This window comes from Typopeltis vanoorti, chromosome 1, assembly GCF_054136105.1.
Source record: "Typopeltis vanoorti isolate ZY-2024b chromosome 1, IOZ_Tvanoo_1.0, whole genome shotgun sequence".
NCBI classification, from domain to species: domain Eukaryota; kingdom Metazoa; phylum Arthropoda; class Arachnida; order Uropygi; family Thelyphonidae; genus Typopeltis; species Typopeltis vanoorti.
Window position 1 is genome coordinate 135,965,518 of NC_143549.1, and position 26,367 is coordinate 135,991,884.

At 36.0% G+C, this 26,367-nt stretch overlaps 1 protein-coding gene across 2 annotated transcripts in view; it reads left to right on the top strand.

Annotated features, from left to right (window-relative positions):
* The window catches only part of LOC150110457 (methionyl-tRNA formyltransferase, mitochondrial), a 207,819-nt gene that overhangs the window by 20,909 nt on the left and 160,543 nt on the right, over nucleotides 1–26,367 (top strand). For both annotated transcript variants that reach the window (XM_090393962.1, XM_090393969.1), the window contains exons 2-3: nucleotides 3,626–4,086; nucleotides 22,618–22,672. In XM_090393962.1, coding sequence (XP_090250088.1) covers nucleotides 3,845–4,086; nucleotides 22,618–22,672 — 297 coding nt within the window. In that variant the 5' untranslated portion in view covers nucleotides 3,626–3,844. The remainder of the gene's footprint in view (nucleotides 1–3,625; nucleotides 4,087–22,617; nucleotides 22,673–26,367) is intronic.

The following is a 26,367-nucleotide window of genomic DNA, read 5'->3' on the forward strand; positions in this document are numbered from 1 at the left end:
ATTTTTGTGATATTTCGTTTTCACACGCATGCATAAATTTAAAGCACGATGATGGCAATCCTGTAAAATTGATGACATTTCTTTCTGTTGCCAATAATTTTTCTCGTTGAATAATCATTTTTGTAGATACGCAACAACCCAATCTTCTTTGATCCAATTTCCAAATTTTTAATTCATTTTCAATTTCTGGCCATTTTTCCGGTTTTCTGTGGAGTTTGTGTTATTGTGTTTAGAATTTGCTTCTGTTAACTGCTGCTCTTGTTTCCTTCAAGTTCATACCATTTTTATTTGTAGGTGGAGGCCCAAAGTGCCGCTCTGCTGCATTATTGCCAGTCTTTTTTTGCGTACTCAATCACACTCTGCTTAAACATAGTCATATAGCTATGCTTGTTGTGATTTGTAGAATCCATGGGTTATAAAAAAATGTAAATATAATAATGTATTGATTATTAGTTTAAATGTGCATAATAACCATTAAACCGTGCAACTATTCAAGCTGATCATGCATTACTGACAAGCGATGATGCACCGTAACTGTGCATACATAAAAAAACACATCAGTGTATATGATGCACCAGTTTATAAGATGCATTCAGCTTATAGGATGCATCCTATTTTTCAGATAAATTTTAGGTACAAAAAAAGTGCATCTTATAAGGCAAGAAATACAGTAAGTTGGTTGAGGGATTGTTATCGGATTAATGTGGAGATGGTATTTCATAGAGTAGTGGGAGGCAAGGGTAGAACCAGAGGCCATCCATGTAAACTGTATAAGGAGGGTGTGTGCAGGGAGGGTAAGTAGAAGGCAATGCCTGAAAGTGTGGAGAGTTCAGAAACTGAATGGATTCGAGGCATGGTTTGATTATCTTTTGGCATGAGAGAGCATAGAATCCATGCAAAGAATCTGTTCCTAATGCTCCTGCTCACACCTTTCTTATACAGCTTCTAGTGGATGTCCTCTTGTTCTATCTCCTTTCTCTCATTCTATGAAAAAATTTCTTCCACATTAACCCAGTAGCAGTGCTTTACCAACTTAAATGTCTCAGTCATATCAGTTTGCTTCCTCCTATTCATAAGGCTTTGCAAACATTCCCCCAATCAGTCTTCATTTCCTACATCCCAATGACCAGTTGCTACCTTAGTCTTCTCTGGACCGTTTCCAATATTATTATTATTATTACCGTCCCAAGACCTCATGGAGTCAAAGATTCATCTGGGAAGTCCTTTTATCACACACACACACACACAGCTCATTATACCGTGTTTTAAACACATTCAAACTCCTTGCAGACACCACACTCTCAGGCAAGGCATTCCAATCATTCACAACTCTGCACGAAAAAAACCTGCCTCTCACTCCCCTACTCACACCCTCTTTATACAGTTTCCAGGGATGACCTCTGGTTCTCCCCTGATCTCCCACTATTCTCTGTAAAACTTCTCCAGCATTGATCCTATAACAACCCCTTACCAACTTGTAGGTCTCTATCATATCTCCCCTCTTCCTCCTGTCCACCAGACTCTGCAAATTACATCTTCTCAATCTTTCCTCATACTCGGCATTCCAGAGGTCAGAAACTACCTTAGTCAATCTCCTTTGGACCCTTTCCAACATCTCTTCATCCTTCTGAAAACCCGGTGACCAAATCTGGGCACAGTAGTCCATGTGTGGCCTAATCAAAGCCTTATACAACGGAACAAGAATCTCCCTACTTCTACACGTCAGTGTCCTCCACATCATTCCCAGAAGCCTTTATGTTGTCTTCACAGTTTTGGTGATGTGTCCCCTAAATTTTAGATCCTTATCCACTATCACCCCTAGATCTCTTATTTCCTTTACCTCCAACAATATATTCTCACCAAGCATAAATTCTGCATCCCATCTTTGTTTTCCAAATTTTAAAACCTTACATTTTGCAACATCGGACTCACATCCCCATTTCCGTGCCCAATCACTCAATCTATTCAAGTCTTCTTGTAAGGCCACAACATCTTCACTACACTTCATTGTTCGTCCCAACTTTGCATCATCTGCAAACAACTGAATATCTCCATCCAAATCTTCACCTATATCATTAATATACAAGTTAAACAGCAATGGACCTAAAACAGACCCCTGAGGCAATATATCCTCATCACCATACCAAGGGACCAATATGTGCATAATAATCCATATGAAGCTTGATCAAGCCCTTAATTTTTTATGTGATTGCCAACCATGAAAGGATGTAAACCTATAGTACATTAATATTGTGAGTAGGCTAAGGGTTAGTAAATCAAGAAACTCTACTCTTAAGACCACTTATACAATGGAATCAGAACCTCTTTATTTCTGTACTTTAAGGGTCATCCACATAATGGCTATAATCTGATGTGATTACTTCACAACTTGTGCATTGCAACCTCTTCAAATTCTTTTCTACTACCACTACCCCAAGGTCTCTTGTTTCCTCAGCTTCCTTCAGAATTTCCCCACCAAGTGTATACTTTGCATCTCATTGTTGCCTGCCAAATTTCAGAAACTTACATTTTGCAGCATCGAATACTTTCATTCTTTTCATTCAGCATCACTTCAGTTTCTTTCACATTTTTGTGCATGCCACATAAGGCAACTTGGACAGCATATTCTCTGGGAAAAGTCCAACTCAAAATTCAATCTTAGAGCTGTAATTTTTTTTGTGCTGTCAACTTATAGATCTGTGTGTACCATTTTTAATAACTCCATGACCAGCAACAATACACCATATATATAAAAATAAAAGATAGAAAGAAATTATATACTTGGTTTAATCCTTTATCCAATGTAAGCAAACAAAGTTTGCACCCAAAGTATTTTTTGTTTACAGTTGGATAAAGGATTAAACCAAGTATATAATTTCTTGGTATCTTTAATTTATAGTATAACCAAGTGAAAAAAACTTCCAACAACACCATATATAATCAGATCAGACTAACAATATTTGAACACAGAGTTCTCATATATCTAGTTAAGAAAACTGAATGACCTTAATTAAACAATACAATATCAAAACACTTTGTTTTCAGAACACCACTTCAGAAACACTGCGATACATATTGCAACACTAACAGCATGATTTGTTTATTTGCTTTTCCTTTAAAGCTTGATTTGTGTTATCTCAGGTGAATGCAGTGGGATTTTCTCCACAGGACAGGAAACTGCTCTGAGAACTGAAAAAAATTTGATTTGTGTTATTTCAGGTAAATGCAGTGGGAATTCCTCCACAGGACAGGAACTGCTTTAAGCCTCAGCGCACGGACTCTGAGAATATGCACCTGATTCCATAAAAGTCTGATATTTATAGTAATAATTTCATCCTTTCATTCTCTCTCTCTCTCTCTTTCCCACTGAAAGAGAGGGAGAGAACGAAAGGTGCATGCACATACACAAGCATGCATATATATACACACACACAACTGTTTCAGAAATGTTTGATGTATTTGCTTATGGCAAAACACAGTTCTTTAGATGTCCTAGCCATGGACGCATATGCCATTTCCACAGGGCTACACAGGCTCCTTTCATTTATTAAGGAAAATTTATTCAATTGATTTATAAGTTCTCATTTTATTATCACCTATTTTATTCAATGAAATGTCTTTGCAGGTTACTTTTCTACCATTAGGAACAAATGAAAGAAGAAGAGATCCATCATATTACTTTTGTGGAATAAAGACCAGTGTTAAAAACATAAAATATTGCATTATCTTAGGTCATTAATCATTCCTAGACATATAAGGTAATATTGATATATATATATAAAGTTAATACTGAAGAAGAAAAATTTAAGTTTGGGATACTTCATCAACCAGAATTGGCATAACTATGACACTAACCATTTTATGGCATTCCAGAAAGTTCAGAACTGTTCCTGTGAAGTATGTTACTAAAGTTTCAGTCCTATTGCAAATATCAAAACATTTTAGTTTGGCACACAAAATTCATGCAACTGTAGGTTCTGATCAAGAAAGAAGTAGAAATCTATCATCTTCAAATTTGTGGAGAGTACTTTTTTATGGCACAGATAATTTTTCATTAGAAACTTTAAAAGCTCTGAATAAAAATAGGTAAGCAAGAAAAGAAAGTATTGATTTCATTTGGAGAAATGTTTAATTAAATTAGAAGGTAGAGTTGATATTTTGATAATTCATTTACTAGGATTATTTATTGATTATTCATTTATTAGGACACCTCTCGGCAATACTCATAGAAGGGTTGTAAGTCCTGTTCGCTACAAACTTGATATTAACTAGGTCTACCTACTCACTGACGAGACCTCAATAAAGGTTGAAACCGGTCTGGGTAGTGACCTTCTCTCATAATGTAGAACAGTAATACAGCCCCTAGGAGCTAAGTTCACATTATGGGTAAATATCAAGAATAGTGATTGGAACTTGCTCCACCTTTGACATGAGTTGCCTCAGCTTGCACTACCTTAAGGGTCAGTTGCTGCAGTATCCAGGTATTTGCTTATGCTTGGAATCAGCTTGCACTACCTTAATGGTCAGTTGCTGCAGTATCCAGGTATTTGCTTACACTTGGAATCGCCGAACTTTATATAGTTTCTACTATATTCGGCATGAAACTCATTGAGTTTCTTATTCGGCTATGAAACGATATGGGATGTAATATCCCTTAACTTAAACAAAAAATACAGAATATAATTTTTTGTCTATTATAATTATTGGCCAAAAATTATTGGGATCACTGAGACGTGGTTGACAAGAGGATATAATAACAGGAATAGAAGTCGCTGGGTACAGCATTTTTCGGCAGGATTGGAAGGAAAAATGTGGTGGTGGAGTACTGCTTATGATAAGTTACGACCTATATCCTCTAAGAGTGGAGACTTTGGAAGGCAGTGACATTAATAATTTTGAAAGCATATGGTGTGAGGTTGAGGTGGGCAAGACAGTATATTTAGTGGGGTGTTGCTACAGATCCAGGAGTACAATGGTGGGGACCAGGAAACGTTTAGACAGTTGAGTTTGGCAAGTGCAAGAAGAATGATTGTTATGGGAGATTTTAACCCCAGTAGTATAAACTGGGGAGAGGAAGATGCATGTAGCAATAAGGGAATGGAATTTCTAGAATTCTTGAGGGACAAATGTCTTAGGTAAAATGTAATAGAGGGAACAAGAGGTTCAAGAGTTTTGGATTTGGTTATAGCATCAGAAGAGTTGATAATAACTGAGATGACATCTCTCCCACCAGTTGGAGAGAGTGACCATATGGTTTTGACTTGGAAAATGAATAGACATGCAGGAGTCTCAAAGAGACTGGAACGTATGTGGAATTATAAGGCAGGTGATTATAATAGTCTAAGATGTCAACTTGGGGAAGTTTCATGGAGGGAGGAATTAGAAGGCCGGGATATCATTAGTGCGTGGGAAATTATGAAAGAATATTTGTTAGCAGCAATGGTAAGTTGTATACCACGAGTGAACAAGAGGTCACAATTTGGAGTAAAGTGGATGACAAACAATATTAAACAGGAATTGCATGTGAAAAAGAGGCTCTGGAAGAGATATAAGGAGACAGGAGAGGAGAAGATGCATGAAGAGTATAAGACACAGACCAGAAGAGTGACTAGTATGGTAAGGAAGACGAAACTGGAATATGAGAGGGGATTGGCCCTAAGATCGAAAGAAAATCCTATGGATTTTTTTAGATATGTGGCCAGTAGGAGGAGAAATGCCTGTGAAAGAATGATATTGTGGGATAAAAATGGGAATAGAGTGACTGATGCAGAGGACATAGTAGAATTGTTCAATGACCACTTTATTGGAGTATTTCATCCTGGAGGAGTCAGTTTTAATGCTAGAGGGATAGGGAAGGTTCAAGGTTTAGAAGTACAGGAGGAGAGTGTGTTTCAAATACGGAGTACTCTGGATGTCAGTAAAGCTGTGGGACTGGATGGTATTTCACCACGAATTTTGAGAGAATGTGCTAGGGAACTGACAGTGCCTTTGACCTGGCTTTTCAATGAAAGTCTGGCTACTGGAAAGGTGCCCATGGAATGGAAGGAAAGTAAGATAGTGCCATTACATAAGGCCGGTAGCAGACTGGAAGTGTCTAATTATAGACCAGTTTGTGTGTCATCAAAAGTACTACACATTAGCACATCCATTTTGACCACACTGACATTTAGATTAATACCTCTTATAATTGTACAGAGTACCATATGATATTGATCAGAGATAAATTTTCCTTTGTTGATAGTCCTGTTTTTGCAAGAACTTTATTGAATGGTATTTTTTCATAACAATTAACTAGCATGTCAAAAGTTATAACTTATTTCATTGATCTCTGACTGTCCCTTATATCCTGGTTTGTATAAGAAACATCAATGCACATTATCTTAAAACTATCAGTCAGTGGGAGGGAATGTATGGTGTAATGCAGAGTTAATTGGAGTCTGGAGCAAGTATTTCTTTACCTATTATTATTTCCTCTAGACTCCATTTAACTCTGCATTACACCATATGTTTCCCATCTCCCCATTGACTCTTCCCACAAGAGGCCACGTCTGCTTCCATTACACCTTGACAACTCTAATTTCCCAGGAATAATACTTTCATTTCGCCCGAGAACAACTATTTCTTCAGATGCCTACATCCTTCCTCATTCAGATGTAGCCTGTCTCTCACATACAGCTCTCTTCTATCTTCAAATGCACTTCATGTATTCTTAATCCAAGCCTCTCTTTCAAGACATTTGTGCTATCATGCTGTTCATTATTGATGTTCTTCTCTTCAGCTCTGCATCATTATATCTAGGTTACACACTTCTGCTATACTACCTCAAATCTCTTGCTACTTGATTCACCTACTACTACTCAAGTCATTTGTACCCATCACACATTCACACTTTCAGCTTGTTTAATTGCCATAGTCACACTCTCTATTGTTCTTCCATGCAAGTATTCTGTTTTGCACCTCATGAATCATTGAATATCCATGCATCACCATAAGTGCTTTCCTTGCACTTACCTGCCTTCCTGTCATCTCTTCATTTCTAGTTCCTGAATTATCTCACCTTCCTCTCATTTCATCTCTTCCTGTAGTTTCCAATTCTCTCTCCTACATCCCATAACTCTCATCAACTCTTGTTTGTTTCACATTACTTAGACTTTGTGGTCTCCTAATCTCTTCATTCATGCTTCTGAACTCATTTTTCTTATGTTCCACTTCTCTCAATCCCCCCCCCCCCCCCAAGCAAACTACTATCACTTGACTTTCCTCCACCTTCAACAATATATCCCTACCAAGCATATATTCTACATCCCATCTTTGTTTCCCAAATTTTAAAACCTTGCATTTTGCAATTTCCATTTATGTGCTTTACAGTACTTCACAGTGTCTTCTACTCCAGTCATCTCTCTAATTCTAGTATTTCTTATTCTATTCCCTTTTTGTTATGTGGAGCATTCTTCTCTCCAAGGTTCTTTGAGCTACATGCAACCTATCTTCCTGTTTTTTAGTCATTGCCTATGTCTCACATTCATAGGTAAACACTGGAATAATGCACATATTAAATAGCTTTCTTTTTAGGCATTCAGGTAAATCTCCTAACGGATAATCTTTATACAGCCAAAATGCTTTGTATCCCTGTGTGACTCTTCCACTTATCTCTTCATCTTGTTTATCCTCAAAACTAACTAACTGACCAAGGTACATAGTCCCCATTAATTTCATTATGATTATCTGGTTAATTTTAGTTCAATTTGATCTGAATGTGTCATCAGTTTGGCTTTAGTTATGCTAATTTTTAAACCTTTATTTCCTTTCTTTCTCAAGGTCATCTGCATAAGTGACTGAGATTTTTTCATTGATGTTCATTCTATAGTTTTTCATTAGATTTTCTTAAAGACTTCTTCTAATGTAGTAGTAAACAATTTGGGTAATATAGGATCTCCTTGCCTTACTCCTCTCCCTATACCAAATTCTTTTCCCTGATGTTTTAACTTTATACTGGCTATTGATTTTTGATATATAGTTTTTAATAATCTGATGTGCTTTGCTGGAATGGCTTGTTTTAAGCTATTTATTATTTCTGACTGATATAGAGAATCAAAGGCTTTTTCAAAATCTATAATCACTAAATATGTAGGAGAATTATATTCATTTGTTTTTTTCTATTACTTGGTTAATAGTGTGAATATGATCTATTGTACAGAATCTTGCACTGAATCTTGTTTGTTATGACTGTGCATCACCCAAACATCGTGTGATTTTTTTTTAATATAATGGATATAAACATTTTGCACAATTGTGATATCAAACTGAATGGTGTATTTACTGAAAACTTAGTTATTGATATCATCTCTGCTGCCCTTTTTATCTAATAAGATAATCAAAGATTTATGCCACTGCTGGAATTTTTTCTGTAGTTAAAATATCATTGAACACTCAATGATCTTTTAATATGAACATGGTATGAAAGGAGATATTTGACCTTATGAAACTGTAAACATTCCGATTTTATGCATTCTGCTAGCTCAGTCATTCATCATCATCACCACCACCACGAACCATGAGCTCACTGGCCGTTGATGTTTGATGCCTGCTTCACTATCATCTTCCACCTTTCTTTGTCCAGTGCACAGTGTCGCAGTTTTTGTACACCCATTCCACACCAGTCTTTTATGTCTATCCCTTCTCTGTATGGTCTACCTCTTCTGTTTAAACCATCCAAAATACCAAGCATAAATATCTTTATTTTCCAGTCCTTACTCATTCTACAGATGTGTCCAAATAATTGCAGCTTCCATTTTATAATCTTCTGCATTAGATTTTGTTTTGGTTGTATCTTCTGATATAGCTCATCATTGGTGATTTTCTGTACTCATCCTATTCTTAGAATCTTCCTGTAACAAGTTCTTTCAAATGCCCAAATTCTTTTTCTTGATTCCTTATTTATTATCCACATTTCAGATCCATACAGTACGCCGCTAAAGATGCATGTTTCCAGTACTCTTAGTTTTGTTTGCCGGCTGATTAATTTTCTTTTCCAGATGTTATCCATGGCCTTCAGATTTGTTCTTCCCTTTGCAATCCTGATCTTTATTTCTTTTTTACAGTCCAAGTCATATGTCAGTTTACTTCCCAAATATGTGAATTGTTCTACATTTTCTATATCAATTCCATCCACTTGTATCTTTTGTTTCATGTTCTTCTCACCAAATACCATTGTCTTTGTTTTTTCCAAGATCATAACAAGTCCAAATCTCTTCCCTTCCTCATTTAACAGTTTCAGTGTTTTTTGTAGTTCTCTTTTGTCTTCTTCAATAATAACAATGTCATCTGCAAATCTCAGATTGTTAATTCTCATTCCGTGTACAGATATTCTTTTGGCATCTTCCTTCAGTTTGTCCATTGCTCTTTCTAAATGTGCGATGAAAATGCTTGGTGATATTGGGTCTCCCTGTCTAGTACCTCTGCTTGTTTTAAACCATTTCCCCAAATCATCACCTATTCTAACTGCTGCAACTGCATTCTGATAAACATCTGTTAATATAACTATTAGTTTTTTATCAATTCCATAGGATTCCAGAATTGCTAATGTCACTTTCTGGTCAATACTGTCAAATGCTTTCTGAAAATCAACAAAGCAAATATATATGTTTTTGTTTTTTCTCCTAGCTTTCTCTGCTATTAACCTCATTGTCAAAATCTGTTGAATTGTAGTTCTATCCTTCCTAAATCCTGCTTGCTCATCTGCAAGGCATGCTTCCAATTGTGTTCTCAATCCTTCTGTCAATATGATCATCATCACTTTACCAAGGTGACTTATCAAGGCAATTGTTCTATATTTTTTACATTCTAGCTTATTTCCTTTCTTGTATAATGTTACTAATATTGATTTCACCCACTCCTCTGGCATTTTCCCTTCTTTCCATACCATATTACATAGTTGGTGCATTTCTGTAACCATACTTTCATCACCATATTTAATCATTTCTCCAGTAATGTTATCGTTACCAGGACTGACTCTTATTGTGTTTTAGCCTTCTTATTGCTTTTTCTACCTCTCCTCTTAAAATGTCCATATCATACTCATTACCTGGTGGTGATATCTGCTTCAATTCTTCAGTCAGTTTCCCAACGCTATCTGATTCTAGTTTTTCTTCATATAACTCACTACAGTATCTTGTCCACTGCTGTACAATTTTTTCTTTATTCATCAATACTTTGCCTTTTTCATCTTTAATTGTGGTCTGTTTTGGTTGCCACTTTCTATTAATGGTTTTGATCATTTTGTATACCTCCCTTGTTTTATGCTCTCCATAGTACTGTTTCTATATTGTTGCATTGGACTTCTAACCATTTCATCTTATCCATTCTGACTGCTTTTGTCATCTCATTACACTTTCTTCTATATTGCTCTTCTATTTGTTTCTGATGTATCCTTTCTTATCTTCAACATTCTCTTCTCCTGTACTAACTTCAGTGTTTCTTGTGTAATCCATTTCTTCTTGATCTTCTCTTCTTCTGGTACTGTTTCTTCGACTGCATCTTCTATCGCCTTCATTACTCTTTTCACTCTTAAATTCGAGTTTTTTCTTTCTCCACACTTTTAAGTTTCTCTTGTAACGCTGTTCTGTACCATCTTCCTATTTCTGCTTCACTTATTCATGCTGTATCTCTTCTATTCTAATGTTTGGGTTTATATTTCTTTTTTAATTTCAACTTGATGTTTGCAATCACTAAACTATGGTCCGAGTCTATATCCGCGCCTTGAAAAGTTCGACATTGCTGTACTGATGTTATCCATCTTCTTTTAATCATAATCATATCAATCATGTTTTTGGTTTTCCCATCATTTGATCGCCAAGTCCATTTCTACACTCCTTTTCTTGGAATCTTGTGTTACAGATCATCATCTCATGGTCCACAGCAAATTCTAACAATTTTTCACCTCGTTCATTTCTTTCTCCGAAACCATATTTTCCCATGACTCTTTCCTAACCATCATTATCTATTCCAACTTTGGCATTCCAATCTCCTTCAATAATTAGCACATCTTACTTTGGTATTGTTTCTATTGTCTCTGTCAGATCTTTGTAGAATAAGTCAATATCCTCATCTGTGCTATTAGATGTGGGTGCATATATCTGGACTATTGATATGTTGAATGGTTTTTCCATTCAACTTGCTACTATGATTCATTCATTGACTGGTTTAGCCTAACAGTGCCTCTCGAGCTCTTTTGCTAAGAAGGAAGCCAACTCCTGTTTTGTGCATGGTGCCATGTCCTGACCATATTACTTTGCATCCATTGATCTCTCTCCAGATGATGTTCATCTCATCTCTGCCAATCCTAGTATATCCCACTGATATCTCTTAATTTCCTCACAAAGTAGTTCTAATTTTCCTGACATCCAGAGTATGTGCACATTCCACGTTCCTACTGATAACAGTTCTGTTAGTTTTAGTTTCTGTTTCCTTTCAGTATCCCACTTTTCGATCCAACCCCGATTGCTCAATTGGCATCGCAGGCCTTGTTTATCCGGGCGACGCCCGAGCCGGCATGTTGTAGCTGTTGATTGTATAGGCATCAGATAATAATCATGTTTTTTCTTTACGGTCTGAGCATCGACACTCATCTGACTGACCCTCTTCCTTTATCCAGGCTTGGGACTGGCATGAGACCCCCCTAAGGATTCCATGGCGGAGTTAACTCAGTCATTACCATCCTCTAAATCTACTAGATGCAATATCCATTTCCATATGACACTTGTCTTTTTTCATCCTTGATCATGCTGCTTGTCTCTTTCCCTACTTGTCAGAAATGAGGAGATATTTCCTCATTTCTGACCTCATTTCTGAATTGCTATCGCAGGTCAGAAATGAGGTATTTCCTCATTTCTGACCCTACTACTGCAGCCACTTAAATTGATGCTGATATCTATGTCACCTAGCCTTTATGCAGACATGCACTCTCCAATCTTTTGCCTGCCATATTTCTAACTGCTAGGATGCAAACCTATTGCAAGCACCCCATGCAACAAAATATTGTAGCATATGGTGTAAAGAGTAGTACTTGAATGGTGGCAAGCTGGGTGATAAGAATTTGGCAAATAGATTTGCAGAGGCCCCCATTATTGAATCACACTACAAAAAAAACACTAACAAGATATACTAAAAAATACTTTAAACAACAAAAACTTCAAAAACAAAAAAACTAATTATTTGTGATTTTTTTAGGAGGGGGGGGTTTAAAACCACAGTGACACTAGTATTCATTTGGTTATCTTTCATGGTTGAGTTAGTGCTGGAAACTTATGGAAGGAGGGCATGCAGGAGAGGTGATCGACTTGTGCACATACCTCCACAAGAAAGTTCCCAGACTTCACTCCTAATGTAATCTTTAAGTTGCCCCTGCATGTTGCTATACTTTCATTCCCTCCAGCCATAATCTGAGAGAGTAAGCACCAACTGATTATTCAGGAAGTGCCTATATACATTACCCCCAGGCTTCAGTTGATTGTACTATCTAGCTTTAGTAACTTGGTTACATTTTATAATAGGACGACTAGTGTATTGGATCAGGGAGATGCATATACAATGATTTATTGGGCTTTTGCTTAAGTATTTGATAGAGTACTGTGTGATAAAGCACTGTTGAAATTATACAGAATGGGGATGGATATACTAAAAAATATATTATTTTTTATATATTATGCTGTTTAACTTATATATCAGTGATATAGTTTATGTTATGAAAGGAGATATTCAGTTGCTTTCTAATGATGCTAAATTAGGAAGAGTAATGTCAGGAAGTTCTGATGTGTTGCTGTTACAAGAAGATTTGAATAGGTTGGTGTTTTGGGCTGAAGAAAAGGAATGTCATTTCAAAGCTGCTAAGTGTAAAGTTATGCACTTTGACCAGAGAAGGTTGAATGAGATTTACCACATTGGAGGAATGTTGCTTCAGAAGGTGGAGGAAGCAAGGGATCTGGGCATCTTGATAGATAGGGAAATGAAATTCAGGGAACACATCGCAAATGTTGTAAAAGTTACCTAAAAAATTGTTGCTATAATGTAAAGAATGCTGACATGTATATGATAGTTCCGAAAGGTGCTCATTTAGTGATTTATTGGTGATAGGGAAACATTGGAGAGAGAGAGAGAGAGAGAGAGAGAGAGAGAGAGAGAGCGTTCAGAAGCAAATAACTAAGACTATTTAAAACTCTGGAATATTGAGTATGAGGACATATTGAAGGAATGCAGCATTCAGAGCTTCAGATAGGAGGAAAGGGGGGGGGGGTGATATGATTGAGATGTATAAGTTGGTGAGAGGAACCTACCTAACAGATACAGAGGAATTATTGCATAGCATAATGGGTGATGTAAGAACAAGAGGTTATTCCTGGAAACTGTACGTAAGTTATGTGAGTAGAGAGGTGAAAAAGAGATTTTTTGCTTGGCTGGTGGTTGAACGAGTAGAATGCATTGCCAGAGTGGGTAGTTCAAGATTAAATTGACAACATTAAATGTGTTCAAGACAAGGTAGGATAGTATTATGGTCTGTGAGTGTTTGACCTCCCCTGATGAGTTTTCAGATTCCATGGAGGCTTGAAAATAATACTAATACTAAATACTGATTTCATTCACTTCCTGAAGCACAGTTTCATCATACAGTACACAACCTTATAATCTCTGTACTCGAAAATGGGGCACCTTACATTTACTAATATTCAAACTTTAACTCCACTCATTTGGCCAACTGAGAAGTCTATTCAAATTTTCCTGAAGGGAATTAACATCAACAACACTCCTTACAATTCTTTCCAACTTGGCATCATGAGCAAGCAACTGAAGCTCCCAGTCAGTCCATATGAAATATTATTAACAAATAGGTTAAACAGCAGGAACTCAAGAACAAAACCCTGAGGCATGCTGCAAGTAACTTTATTTTCTGAGTTGCTGCTCCATCATGTACATTTTGATAGTATTGTTCAGAGAGTCAATCTCCAATCCATCTAACCAATCGGTCTTCTCTCCAGTCCCTCCAAATTATCACACTGTAATTTCTCAAATGCTATTGCAGAGTCAAGAATATCTCCCTTATAATAAAATACAAGTTGATTGCTAAAACAAATCCTACCCTTCAAAAACATGTCCATTAACTCAATCCTATATTCTATTCATAACCAGTAACTCAATTGACCACAACTACAGATACAGAATGGTCTATAATTGGAAACTTCTGTCCTAGACAGAAGTTTCCAATTATAGACCTTTACGCTTTCTTTCCACTCGTTAGGCATTCATTTTAGAAATTATGGACTTTACAACTCTGTTATAAATAACTCTTTTAATTTCCCAATATTTCGATCTTCATATTAAGATCATCACCTAGAGTATATACAAATATACAAAGACAAGCTGAGTTACATTACACACAGTAAGCTAAAGAAACAATGATAATAAATAATAAATTTAGTTTAATCCTTTACTCAAGTGTGTGTGCAAACAAAGTTTGCACCTGAAAGTATCTTCAGGACTGGGATAAAGTGGTACAACACTGAGCAACTCCTTGCAAAGGTGGAGCAAGCTACCAACCCTCCTATTTCAGTATCTCCCATAATGCAAAACACATCTCCTTGCGGATATGTATAATATTATGCATTGAGGGAAGGGCCACTACCCAGACTAGTTTTGACCTTTATTGAGGTCTCTTCAGTGGGAGCCAGGCCCAAGTGGAGATACCAAGGCAGAAGCATTAGCAAGGTCATCTCCTCCTATAAGAGCTGCCAAAAGGTGTGCCACCTTTTCATTAAATTACTCTGGATTTAGAGAAAGATGTTGAAAGTTTATTTTTCACTTGGTCAGACTATAATAAATTTAGTTTAATCCTTTATCCAAGTGTGTGCAAACAAAGTTTGTGCCTGAAAGTATCTTCAGGACTGGGGTAAAGTGGTACAACACCGAGCAACTCCTTGCAAAGGTGGAGCAAGCTACCAACACTCCTATCTCAGTATCTCCCATAATGCAAAACACAGCTCCTTGCAGATATGTATAATGTTATGCATTAAGGGAAGGGCCACCACCCAGACTAGTTTCAACCTTTATTGAGGTCTCTTCCTTAAAGAAACAATGATTTGATCACCGGTTATTCTACTGGCATGACCTCTAGTGAAAAAAAAAATACAAATTAATTAATTATAAACTACATCAAAGCTAAATTCTATTTAAGATAACATGAGAAAAACATCTTTCTTATAGATAGCCTTCTTTCACTTTTACTAACAATGATGTCGTATTTTTAACATTACAATTGTTATTTTTGATTTAGGATTCTGGATTATCTACAGTCCTGTTTATAGTTAACTCTTAGAGAGAAAGGTTCCATGGGTAGAATATGTGCCTTCCATATGCTTGGGATTTTTAGACCATCATTATTTATGTTGTGTCACGGCTTTACCACAACACAACATAAATAAAAAAAATGAATTTTAATAAGGAAAAGATTTTTGGAAATTTTTCTATTGTTTTTTTTTCTTTTTTTTTGGGGGGGGGAGCAGGGCCCCTCCCTGGGTATGCCACTGATTACAGGTGCAATAAACATGCTATACTCCAGGGTGAGCCAGCAGAGGAAGTGGGTCTTTGGATGAGTTGAGTAAGCTTTTTAATTTTGCAGGTGGTTTAAAAGTGGCTTTGAAGTTGTATTTCTGTGGTATTCTGTTTATTTTATCTGATGTCCCTTTAATGTAAGGAATGGTTATAGTTTTATTGTAGTCTGATTTATTTTTATTTTTTATTAAGGTCTTGTAGAGAATTTTGTTAATAGTGTTTTGTCTGTAACCATTTTTTAGAAAAGTATTGCTGATAACTTTAAATTTGTCTTTCATTGCTTGTTCATTGGAGCAGATCTTCAAAGCCCTGTTTTTTAGAGTTTTTGCCATCTGACCACATGGCTGCCAGACACTAGACACTTTCCTTAGCCACCTAAACAAACAACACAAATGCATACGGTTTACTATTGGGATTGAAAAACAGAACACACTTCCTTTTCTAGATTCACACGTCTTCCTTCTGGCAATCTTTCCTTCACTGTTTACCGGAAACTGACACATACTGGCCAATATAAACACATCAACTCCTACCACTACCCAACACAAAAACTCGGTGTCATTAATACTCTAAAAAACAGGGCTTTGAAGATCTGCTACAAAGAACATGTGCTGAAAGACAAATTTAAAGTGATCAGCAATACTTTTTTAAAAAATGGTTACAGCCAAAACACTATTAACAAAATTCTCTACAAGACCTCAATAAAAAACAAAGATAAACCAGAGTTAAACATAACAACAGATACCACTCTGCCCACCAGAAAGGATAGAACACACAATCAATTATCTTCCTAATAATAAATCCCTTGGGTGTGATAATATTCCAGCTGAGCTGTTGAAAGCTTTGACTGACAATAATAACTATTTAGTGGAATCCATTCAGGACATCTATAAAACAATACAATTACCTGAAGTTTTTACAACATCTATCTGCATACCAATTCCAAAGAAACATAATGCACAAAATTGCGAGGATTACAGAACTGTGAGCCTAATATCCCATGCATCTAAAATTATTTTAACCATTGTTAACAAACAAATTGAAAGAGCTATAAGCGGTGAATTGAGTGAATAACAGAAAGGCTTCAGAAGAGTAATGGGAACCATTAATGCTATCCTTCATATTTATAAATTTAGGGACACAAAAACACACGTGTTGAACAGATTATTTTATTAATTACTAATAAAATAAAACTTGACGTTTCGACCCTTGTATCAAGGTCATCATCGGAAGGATACAAGTGTATAAGGAACCAAGCTACATGCCCTGGCCCTGTATACTGGTAAACTAAATCTACGTAGTTGATTAATCCTTTTCCCTAGCCTGACTTCTAGTGATAAAAAAAAATAAATAAAATAAATAAATAAATAAATACAATTACAATAAACTGCAAAAAGTCCTCATGTATTAATATTCTACTGGATTTGTACAGTTCCGATTGTTATAATATGATTTCCTTCAGTTGCTTGAATGTTACAAACGCTTCACCAGGTTGTCTTCTTGTAGTGGAATTTTTCTGTGGCTAGTTTAGGTTGTTATACAGGTTGTAGATGGGTCCTCCACAATTCTTGAAATGGTTAGGCCATAATTTTTGTTGAGATTTGGGTTGTGTTTGAGCATTTCACATGACTCTTTAAATTTTCTCTCAAACCAGGTTTTGGTGCAGTGTAGGGACTTGATATTTTTCCAATCAATTCTGTGGTATGTTTGGAGTGCGTGGTCAGAAAGGCCGATTTTTCTAAAATGGAGATATTTAATGTGTTGTTTGTGTTCTTCTTGTCTGATTGGGATAGTTCACCCAATCAGACAAGAAGATCCTCTTCCACACCTAGCCCAAACAAGTGGGCTAGGTGTGGAAGAGGATCTTTAGAACTGAGTAGGTGTCTTAACTTATTTGGGGGTTTAAAGGTGGTTTTAATGTGGTATTTGCATAGTGTTCTGTCTATTTTTTCAGAAATGCCTCTAACATAAGGAATGGCAATAGCATTCCAGAAATCTTTTTTGTTCTTACTGGTATCTTTGTGGAGGATCTTGTGAATAGTTTTTTTACTGTATCCATTTTTTATAAATGTTTGGTTGATGATCTTATGTTCCTGGTTTAGAGCTTGTTCTTCAGAACAAATAGTTAGAGCTCTGTGTTTAAGGGTGCTTATGACACCTAGTTTTTGTGTTGGGTGGTGGTAAGAATTTTTGCGTATGTATTGGCCTGTGTGTGTAGGTTTGCGGTAAACTGAGGAGAGAGACAGCCAGAGGGAAGACGTGTGACAAGTGTGTCTAGGAATGGAAGAGAGTTGTTTTTTTCCATTTCAATGGTGAATTGGGTACATTTGTGTTGTTTGTTTAGGTGGCTAAGGAATGTATTTAGAGCTTCACGGCCATGGGGCCAAATGGCGAAAATATCGTCGATGTATCTGAGCCAAATTTTGGGCTTTAAACATGCTGTCTCTAGAGCACGTTGTTCAAAGTCTTCCATATAAAAGTTAGCTATTGGGGGGTGGAGGAAAGCGGTGGGCCCATGGCTGTACCTTCTTTTTGAAGGTAAAAATTGTTTTGCCACATGAAATATCCGGTGCGGAGTAAGTGGGCAAAGAGGGCCGTGATGTCGCGTGGAAATATGTTCTGTAGGAGCAAGATAGTGTCATTGATTGAGACATTGGTGAAAAGGGAAGTTATGTCAAAACTGACTAATAAATCTTGGTTTGAGTGTAATGTTTTTAATTTTATTAATGAAATGTTGTGTATTTTTTATGTAGGAAGGGAACTGACCTACCAATTCCTTGAGTGTGGCCGCTAATTTTTTGGCTAAGTGACAATTTGGGCTGTCAGTTCCTTCAACAATCGGATGTAGTGGTGTGCCTGGTTTGTGTATTTTTGGCAGGCCATAAATTCTGGACGCACGGACATAATGAAGTATTAATTTTTTTGTTGTTTCTTCGGGCCATGTGTGGATGGATTTGATTAATTCAGTTATTTTCTTTTTGTTACGTTTTGTGGAGTTGTAGTTTACCATTTGGTAGGTGTTCAGACAACCAAGTTTCGCTTATTCCAATTATTTTTGGGCAGCATACCATCTCAATCAATGCAACAAACTTAGCTCTCTTGTTTGGAATGCTCCTTACATTTATGGATAAACATAACAATCACTGTGTATTTGAGGCTATTCTACCAGCATCAACATTCTCTATTCTAGCTGCTATACCACACTTCTCTCTTCAGTCTGAACACTCTCGTTTCCCTGATCCTGACTCTGATTTCCATTCCTACCTGTCTCATCATCACCTTTATGTATTCCATCATCTTGTGCTGCTGCAACCACATCTTCAACCTCATATTCATCTTCCTCCTGTCATGCAATCTGTTGATTTGTGCTATCCTGCTTCACAGGTATGGTTTGAACATTTCTGAACACATTTTTCCCAATTTTATAATTTGAATAAGTAAAAATCGAGGATATTATGAATCCATCCATGTTTTATAGCCAAATATAAAAAAGAAATTTAAGAAAGTTTCAAAAATTTACCAGAAAGCTTCATGAGAATATAACTTTCAGAATGAGAGTTGCCTTGGTATGCACTATTTAAAAGACACAAGTTCTGCTCAGAAGCCCATATGTGCACCTTTTATTAATGTTTCAATTAGATTTAACTAGCTTGTCAGCTGCTGGTTCTCATCAGAGACGAGGCAAATACCTAGAGAGAGAGAGAGCAAAAAACCCTCTTAGTACCATAGCAGTCCTATGTTAAATTGAAGCCTTTCGGCTCTATATTTCATTAATTGTTTATGTATCTTCAAGAATTCACTTATGATGAATTTAACTCTCTGGCATAGAACTGCTATGTGAGAAAGTTAATTTTTGCTCTCTCTCTCTCTCTCTCTCTCTCTGTGTCTCTGTAAGGCTGTCTCTGATGAGAATTAACAGTCTGAAAGAGCTTGTTAGGCCAGTGAAGCCTATTGAAGCACTAATAAAAGACAAACTATGGGATTCTAGGTGGAGCTTGTGTCTTTTAAGTAGTGCCAACCAAGATGCCTAGGGTTATGTTCTCATACACCCTATGCTAAATTTCAAAACTATTTAAAGATTTTTTTTTCTTTATTTGGTTATAAAATTTGAATGAATGTATAATAGCTTTCATTTTTAGATCTTACTTATGTAAAATTGAAGCCTTTCAGCTCTATACTTCAGTAATTGTAATTTTAATATTTTCACTTTAGCTTCAAAATGAAAATGAATCAATCTCAAAATGAGGAAGCACTAGGGAGGTTATTGTCTAAAACAGATTTCATGTAAGGAATTGAACACCCGTGGACTGATAAGGCATTTAGAATGTATGCATGAGTTGCATTTTAAAACAAGGGCCAAGATAAATACATAACCTTCAAGTAGCTCAGAAGAATTAACACTGATCAATCAATTTTAAACTTTTATAGAACAAGAAAATTAAGTAATATTATATCTAGATTGCTGCAGAAGGTGGAATCTCAATTCGAACAATTGCCAGTAGCCTTTTATAAGCAAATCAATTAGTTAGTTATTCACATGTAACATGATTTGACACCATATGGTCACTCACCTTACCTCATTGGGTTTTTTGGGAGTGAAGTCTTCTGCTAGTAGAAGTGGTAGGATTACAGATGCTCCTTCTACAAAGAGTTTGTAGGACATTCACAAACATCCATGCCCCTGGCGAGATTCGAACCCACAACCTCTTGACTGGAGAGCAGATATGCTTTCCAGTCAAGGATATGCAAATCAGTTTTTCAGAGTAGACTTATGTTGGTTCTTTTGTAATCAAAAGAACCAATCAGATATTTTAAAGTAAATTTTGGGCATCTTTGAACATAAAAAAGAAGAGCAAATATCAAAAATTAAAGAATTAGCAGAATCAGATTACCGTTTTAGTCTTATATTGGATGAGTGGACCAGTATTGGAAATAAAAGATATTTCAGTAATATTGTTCATTGAGATGGTGCAAAAATTATTATTATTATTATTCGTGACACCTCCAAGGAGTCATCGTGGGAGGACACCTACTATACAACTATCTCCACCACTACACTGAACCTCTACTACCAATCATCTCCATCAATGCCATCTACCTCCCACGAGAACTAGTATTTTTTTGTCTGTAAATTGTGTGTGTGTTCTGAAGGGCCAATTTGTCTGTATGCGGGATGAAAAACCTGAGTTTCCAGGAGAAAAATCCCTGCTACCTACATATGAGATCAGCTAACTCACCTTCAATTGAAAAAGTCCACATAAAGATTCCTCCATCACGACGAGAATCGAACTTAGGCCTATTCCAATCGAAGGGCGCACTGTACCGTCGTTCTTCCAATTGCGCTAAGGAGGCATTAATTTTTAATTAGTTCATACATACTGGAAAAATATTCCACAGTTGATATTCAGAATATTGTGGACTTATGAAAGCAAGAATTTGGAATTGTTTTGAAAAACTTGCTATGGCTATAACAACAGATGGATTAGAAATTTGGACCTGAAAGCTTAATTGAAAATTTACTTTGCCTTAATCATTTGGTTGTCAGTGCATTTCATAAAAATATGTCAACAATTGCATTATTTAAAATATAATATTTAAAAAAATATATATTAAAAATTTAAATATATTTTAAATATATTTAAAAGCAATTTTCATTAGTGAAATTAATGAAAATATAAGTCCCTGGAACAGAGAAATAGCCGAGAATCAGAAACCCTAAATTATGGCAATGAGGAGGACATGTTGAAGTAAAGAACATGTTGTGTAGAAGTAGGGAGATTCTTGTTCCATTGTGTAAGGCTTTGATTAGGCCACACATGGACTATTGTGCCCAGATTTGGTCACCAGGTTTTCAGAAGGATGAAGAGATGTTGGAAAGGGTCCAAAGGCGACTGACTAAGGTAGTTTCTGACCTCTGGAATGTCGAGTATGAGGAAAGATTGAAAAGATGTAATTTGCAGAGTCTAGTGGAGAGAAAGAAGAGGGAGATATGATAGAGACCTACAAGTTGGTAAGGGGTTGTTATAGGATCAATGGTGGAGAAGTTCTACAGAGAATAGTGGGAGATCAGGGGAGAACCAGAGGTCATCACTGGAAACTGTATAAAGAGGGTGTGAGTAGGGGAGTGAGAGGCAGGTTTTTTCGTGCAGAGTTGTGAATGATTGGAATGCCTTGCCTGAGAGTGTGGTGTCTGCAAGGAGTTTGAATGTGTTTAAGACACGGTATGATGAGCTGTGTGCGAGATAAAAGGACCTCCTAGATGAGTCTTTGACTCCATGAGGTCTTGTTTAATAATAATAATAATAATAAAACAGTAAGAGCTCAACTCTACAAGGATTGACTAAGCCACAAAGATTTCTATTTACAGATTTGGTCACTTGCTATGCAAAGGAAGATAATTTTTAAAAAGGTTCAGAGAACAGTAACTTAGGCAACAGGTCTCTGGAATGTTGGGTTTGAGGATAGATTGAAGGCATGCCATTTTCAGAGCTTTATCGATAAGAGTAAGAGCTGTGACATGTTTGAGACATATAAGTTAGTAAAAGTTTGTTCTTCACGTTTTCTAATAGGTGAAAGCATGTATCAGATTAAGTGATTTTTCTGAGGGAGAACATAGGGAACAAAGAGTTTTTAGAACAGAGGGAGATGGGGTGGTGAGTAAAACCTGAGACAATTTTTGGAAGTTGTACAACAAAGGTATGAGCAGAGTAGTAAGGAGAAGAGTTTTTCATGGAGAGTGGTTAGTTTGGGAATAATTACTACCCATAAAACATAGTTTGATGAATATTATGTGTATACTGTAGTGATTACATCTCACAATGATTTTTTGACTTCAAGGATCTAATGATGATGATGATGATAATAATTAAATGCTTGGAGCATGTATGCTTTGTGCATACACTAATAATTTTTGTAACATTATATTTGCATAAATCTTCACTGAGACATTTATAATCTCTCCCAAAATATTATATATGTGTTATTTTAATGTGTTATATATCCATGGGAAATTTACAGATTACAGGTTTCCAAGGAGCCTCGAGTTATTCAACATATCGATGTTTGCACCCAGGTAAGACTGTGTACTGATTTTATAAATTTTTCTATTTACATGAAATCACAGTTTGGATTTAAAATAAGTGGAAAGAAATGGGAAACTTTCACTATAACAAAAACTCATAGAGACAAAGGAATAGTTTGACAGAGTGAAAAAAATTGCTATAATAATTTTCTTTAGCATTGATTTTATGGAGCTTTGCTTGAGAGATAAGTTTCTTATAGTGAGTATGTCACTATAATGGTGTTTTGTATAGTGAGAGTCAACTGCATGTTAAATTTTTATGTTTTAAGATAGAAACTTTTAAATATAATGACATTTATGTTTTCATGAAGGATATTGTTTAGCTGATTTCTGAAAAGGAAATTTAGTTTAATCCTTTATCCAAGTATATGAGAAATACTAAGACAAGTAGTGATGAAAGCTCGGTCCACCTTTACCACGAGTTGCCTCAGTCCTGAAGATACTTCAGGTCCAAACTTTGTTTGCTTACACTTGGATAAAGGATTAAACTAGATTTATTATAGTCTAATCAAGTGGAAAAAAACTTCCAACATCTTTCTCTAAATCCAGAGTAATTTAATAATAAGGTGAGACACCTTTTGGCAACTCGTATAGGTAAATATGACTTCTCCATTGCTTCCACCTTAGTATCACTACCTCTGGGTCCCGCTGACGAGACCTCAATAAATGTCGCAGCCGGTCTAGTAGTGACCCTTTCCTTAATGCATAGCATTATACATGTCTGCAAGGAGATTGCATTGCATTATGGGAGATACTAAGACAAGTAGTGATGAGAGCTTTGTCCAACTCTAATTATATCAATATCTAGATAATAACTAGAGTTGTGGTCTTGCAGTACAGAGTGCCACCAATCTTGGATCCTCCCTACTGCACAACTCTCACTAAACACGTAAAGGATACTGTCAACTGTTTTCCACATTTCCTAAAAATGTGTGGCTACATATTATCCAGCCCTAGATAATATGCAGTTTATCAAATTATTTTACACATCTGGTTCTATTACTTTATTACTTATTACTTACTTTATTACTATCACTTTATTATAATGTAAAATAAGGTGATAGTAATATTATTACTTTATTACTATCACCTTATTTTACACATCTGGTTCTATTACTTCTAATTCCTGTAATACTTTTCTCCCTCCGGAATGTTGCACAGCACCATCATTCACATTCATGTGGTATATTCATGAGACAAAGTTCTCCTTAAATTGAGAGGCAGCATCATACATGTCCTTCATAAAGAGCTCCAGAAAAGATAAGTGCTATTTTGCATAATTGGCAATATTGCTTGCATTTTAATATAGTGTTCTCTCTCCTTCTCTTCCGTCTAAGACGGTTGAGTCTTCTCTTGAGCAGGATCTTCCAGTCTTCTCTATTCCTTGCTGTTCATAAAAGTTCCTTATATGTTCTGCATCCTGAGATGTTCTTTATTAATTTCAGCCAGGTAATTCTTGGTCTTCCGGGTCTTCTTTTTTCAGTTGGAAAAGTATTGATTAGGACGTTAGGAAGTCTGTCTGCGTCCATGCGTACAGTGTGGCCAAACCATCTCAGTTGTTGTTTTCTAATTTTTTTCTATTATTGTATTTTTATACAATAGTTCTTGTCTAACTGTGATGTGTGTTTTCTTTTCTATCCAACTTGTTCTATTTATTTTTCTTAAGCATTTCATTTCAAATGCCAGCAGTTTTTTCTCCTCTCTTTTCTTAACTGTCCACGCTTCTACTCCATAGATGACTGTTGGTATAATTATTGCTTCATATAATTTGATTTTAGCTTGCTTAGATATCTTGTTTGTTTTCCAGATTTTCTGTAATTTTCCCATGGTGGTCCATCCTATCGCTATTCTGTGTTTGATTAAGTTTTAAAAGAGGTGTACCGTGAGTAGACATATCGATACAAAATTAATAATGGAAAAAACTCACGTACCAAGATTATTTAATAGTATAATTTTTGCCTGTGTGTCACAGGCATCTTCAGTACATATTAAGCTCAAATTAAACAATAACTGACAATTCCAAAAAGCGCCACCTAAGTACTTGGTGTAAGATAACTAAAAAGGTCAATAAATTTCCTAAAAAAAAAATCAAAAAAAAAAAAATCAATACAATAAAAAGTTTGGAAAGATTAGCTGATTTATAAAGTACTGTCTCCCATAAAGAGGACAGGCGTAAGCTGTCAGATCTGTTTAAGTTAGGAGAATGAAGTAGAGTTTCACATGTTTCTTTATAAAGGCTTTCCATGAGGAACTGACTTTTGTGAAGAACTCTTGTCTTTCTCCAATGAACTCTATGTCTAGTGAAGATGGCATGTTCTGCAAGTCCAGACTTTTCAGGTTTAAAGTATTCAATATAAGATTGGTGTTCTTCTAGCTGAATAGAGGCAGATCTTCCTGTTTGTCAGAAATAAGATAATCCACAAGAGCACGGAATATGGTAGACACCTGGATGATTAAGATGTGGAAGCTTGTCCTTAGGAGAAGTGAGAAAGGTGGAGATTTTTCTAAACGGTCGAAAGGCAACAAAAATATTCAGTGGGTTTAAAACTTTTGCTATAAGTTCACTGATGCCTTGTACATAAGAGATAGGAATGCGCGTTATTTCTTCTGTGTTTGAAGAGGAAGATATATTAAAACTACTCAGAGTTCTTTTAATGAAGCAATTCTTATAACCATTAGATAGAAAGGAAGAAGTTATATATTGTAGTTCTTTCTGTAAAAGATCGTCTGAAGAACAAAAGGAGTGGGCCCGATGAACCAGTGTTTTAATAGTTCCTGCCTTTTGACTGGGATAGTGACGAGATTCCGCATGGATATAATGGCCTGTATGAGTCTTCTTTCTATAAACTGAGAAATGTAGGTTACCATTGGCGAAGAATTAGAAGATCTAAAAAAGGCTAACTGCTTATTTGATTCTACTTCTAGGGTAAACTTGATCCTAGGATGAAGTTCGGTTAACTTAGTGAGAAATTGTTGTCAAATTGAGAATTTGACAACATTTCTCCCAGACCTACTCATTGGTTCAGATATGTTGATGACATTTTTGCTGTATGGAATGGCTCTTTGGATCATATTTCATCCCCAGCTGCTCTCAATAATTGCACTGACATACCTTCAGCTCTAGGAGCTTTTCCTTGTGGCAGCTGCTTCATTGCTGATATCACTTCAATTTTCACTATCATGGGTTCCTCAATAAATTCTCTTCTTTCAAATTCTACTTCAATATTAATATCTTTCTTGTAAAAATCCTCTACATACTCTGTCCATCTTTTTTTCACTACTTCTTTTACTTGAATTACTTTTTACAACTCCTAATCTAGGGATAAACCTCCCTGTAACATTATTTATTTTTCTAAACTGATCTCTTGTTCTACCCATAATATTGCTTTCTTCGATTTCCTTGCACCTTTTGTTTAGATGTTTTACCTTATTTTTCTTAACCTATCTTTGGTATAAGTGAAACTTGGTTGTCTGAAGGTGATATATTGTCAGGAATAGAAATGGGAAAAGTACAATTTCACATAGTTTTTCTCTCATCAATCTTCAAGAACAATGCCCTTAATGCTCGAAATGTTGTCTTCTATCTTATTCAATGAAGGCCTGCCTGCCTGCCCAATCTTCACCATGGCCTATTTTAAATTCATTGCACCAACTACACAGCTGCTTCTTTGCCATCACTTTTCTCC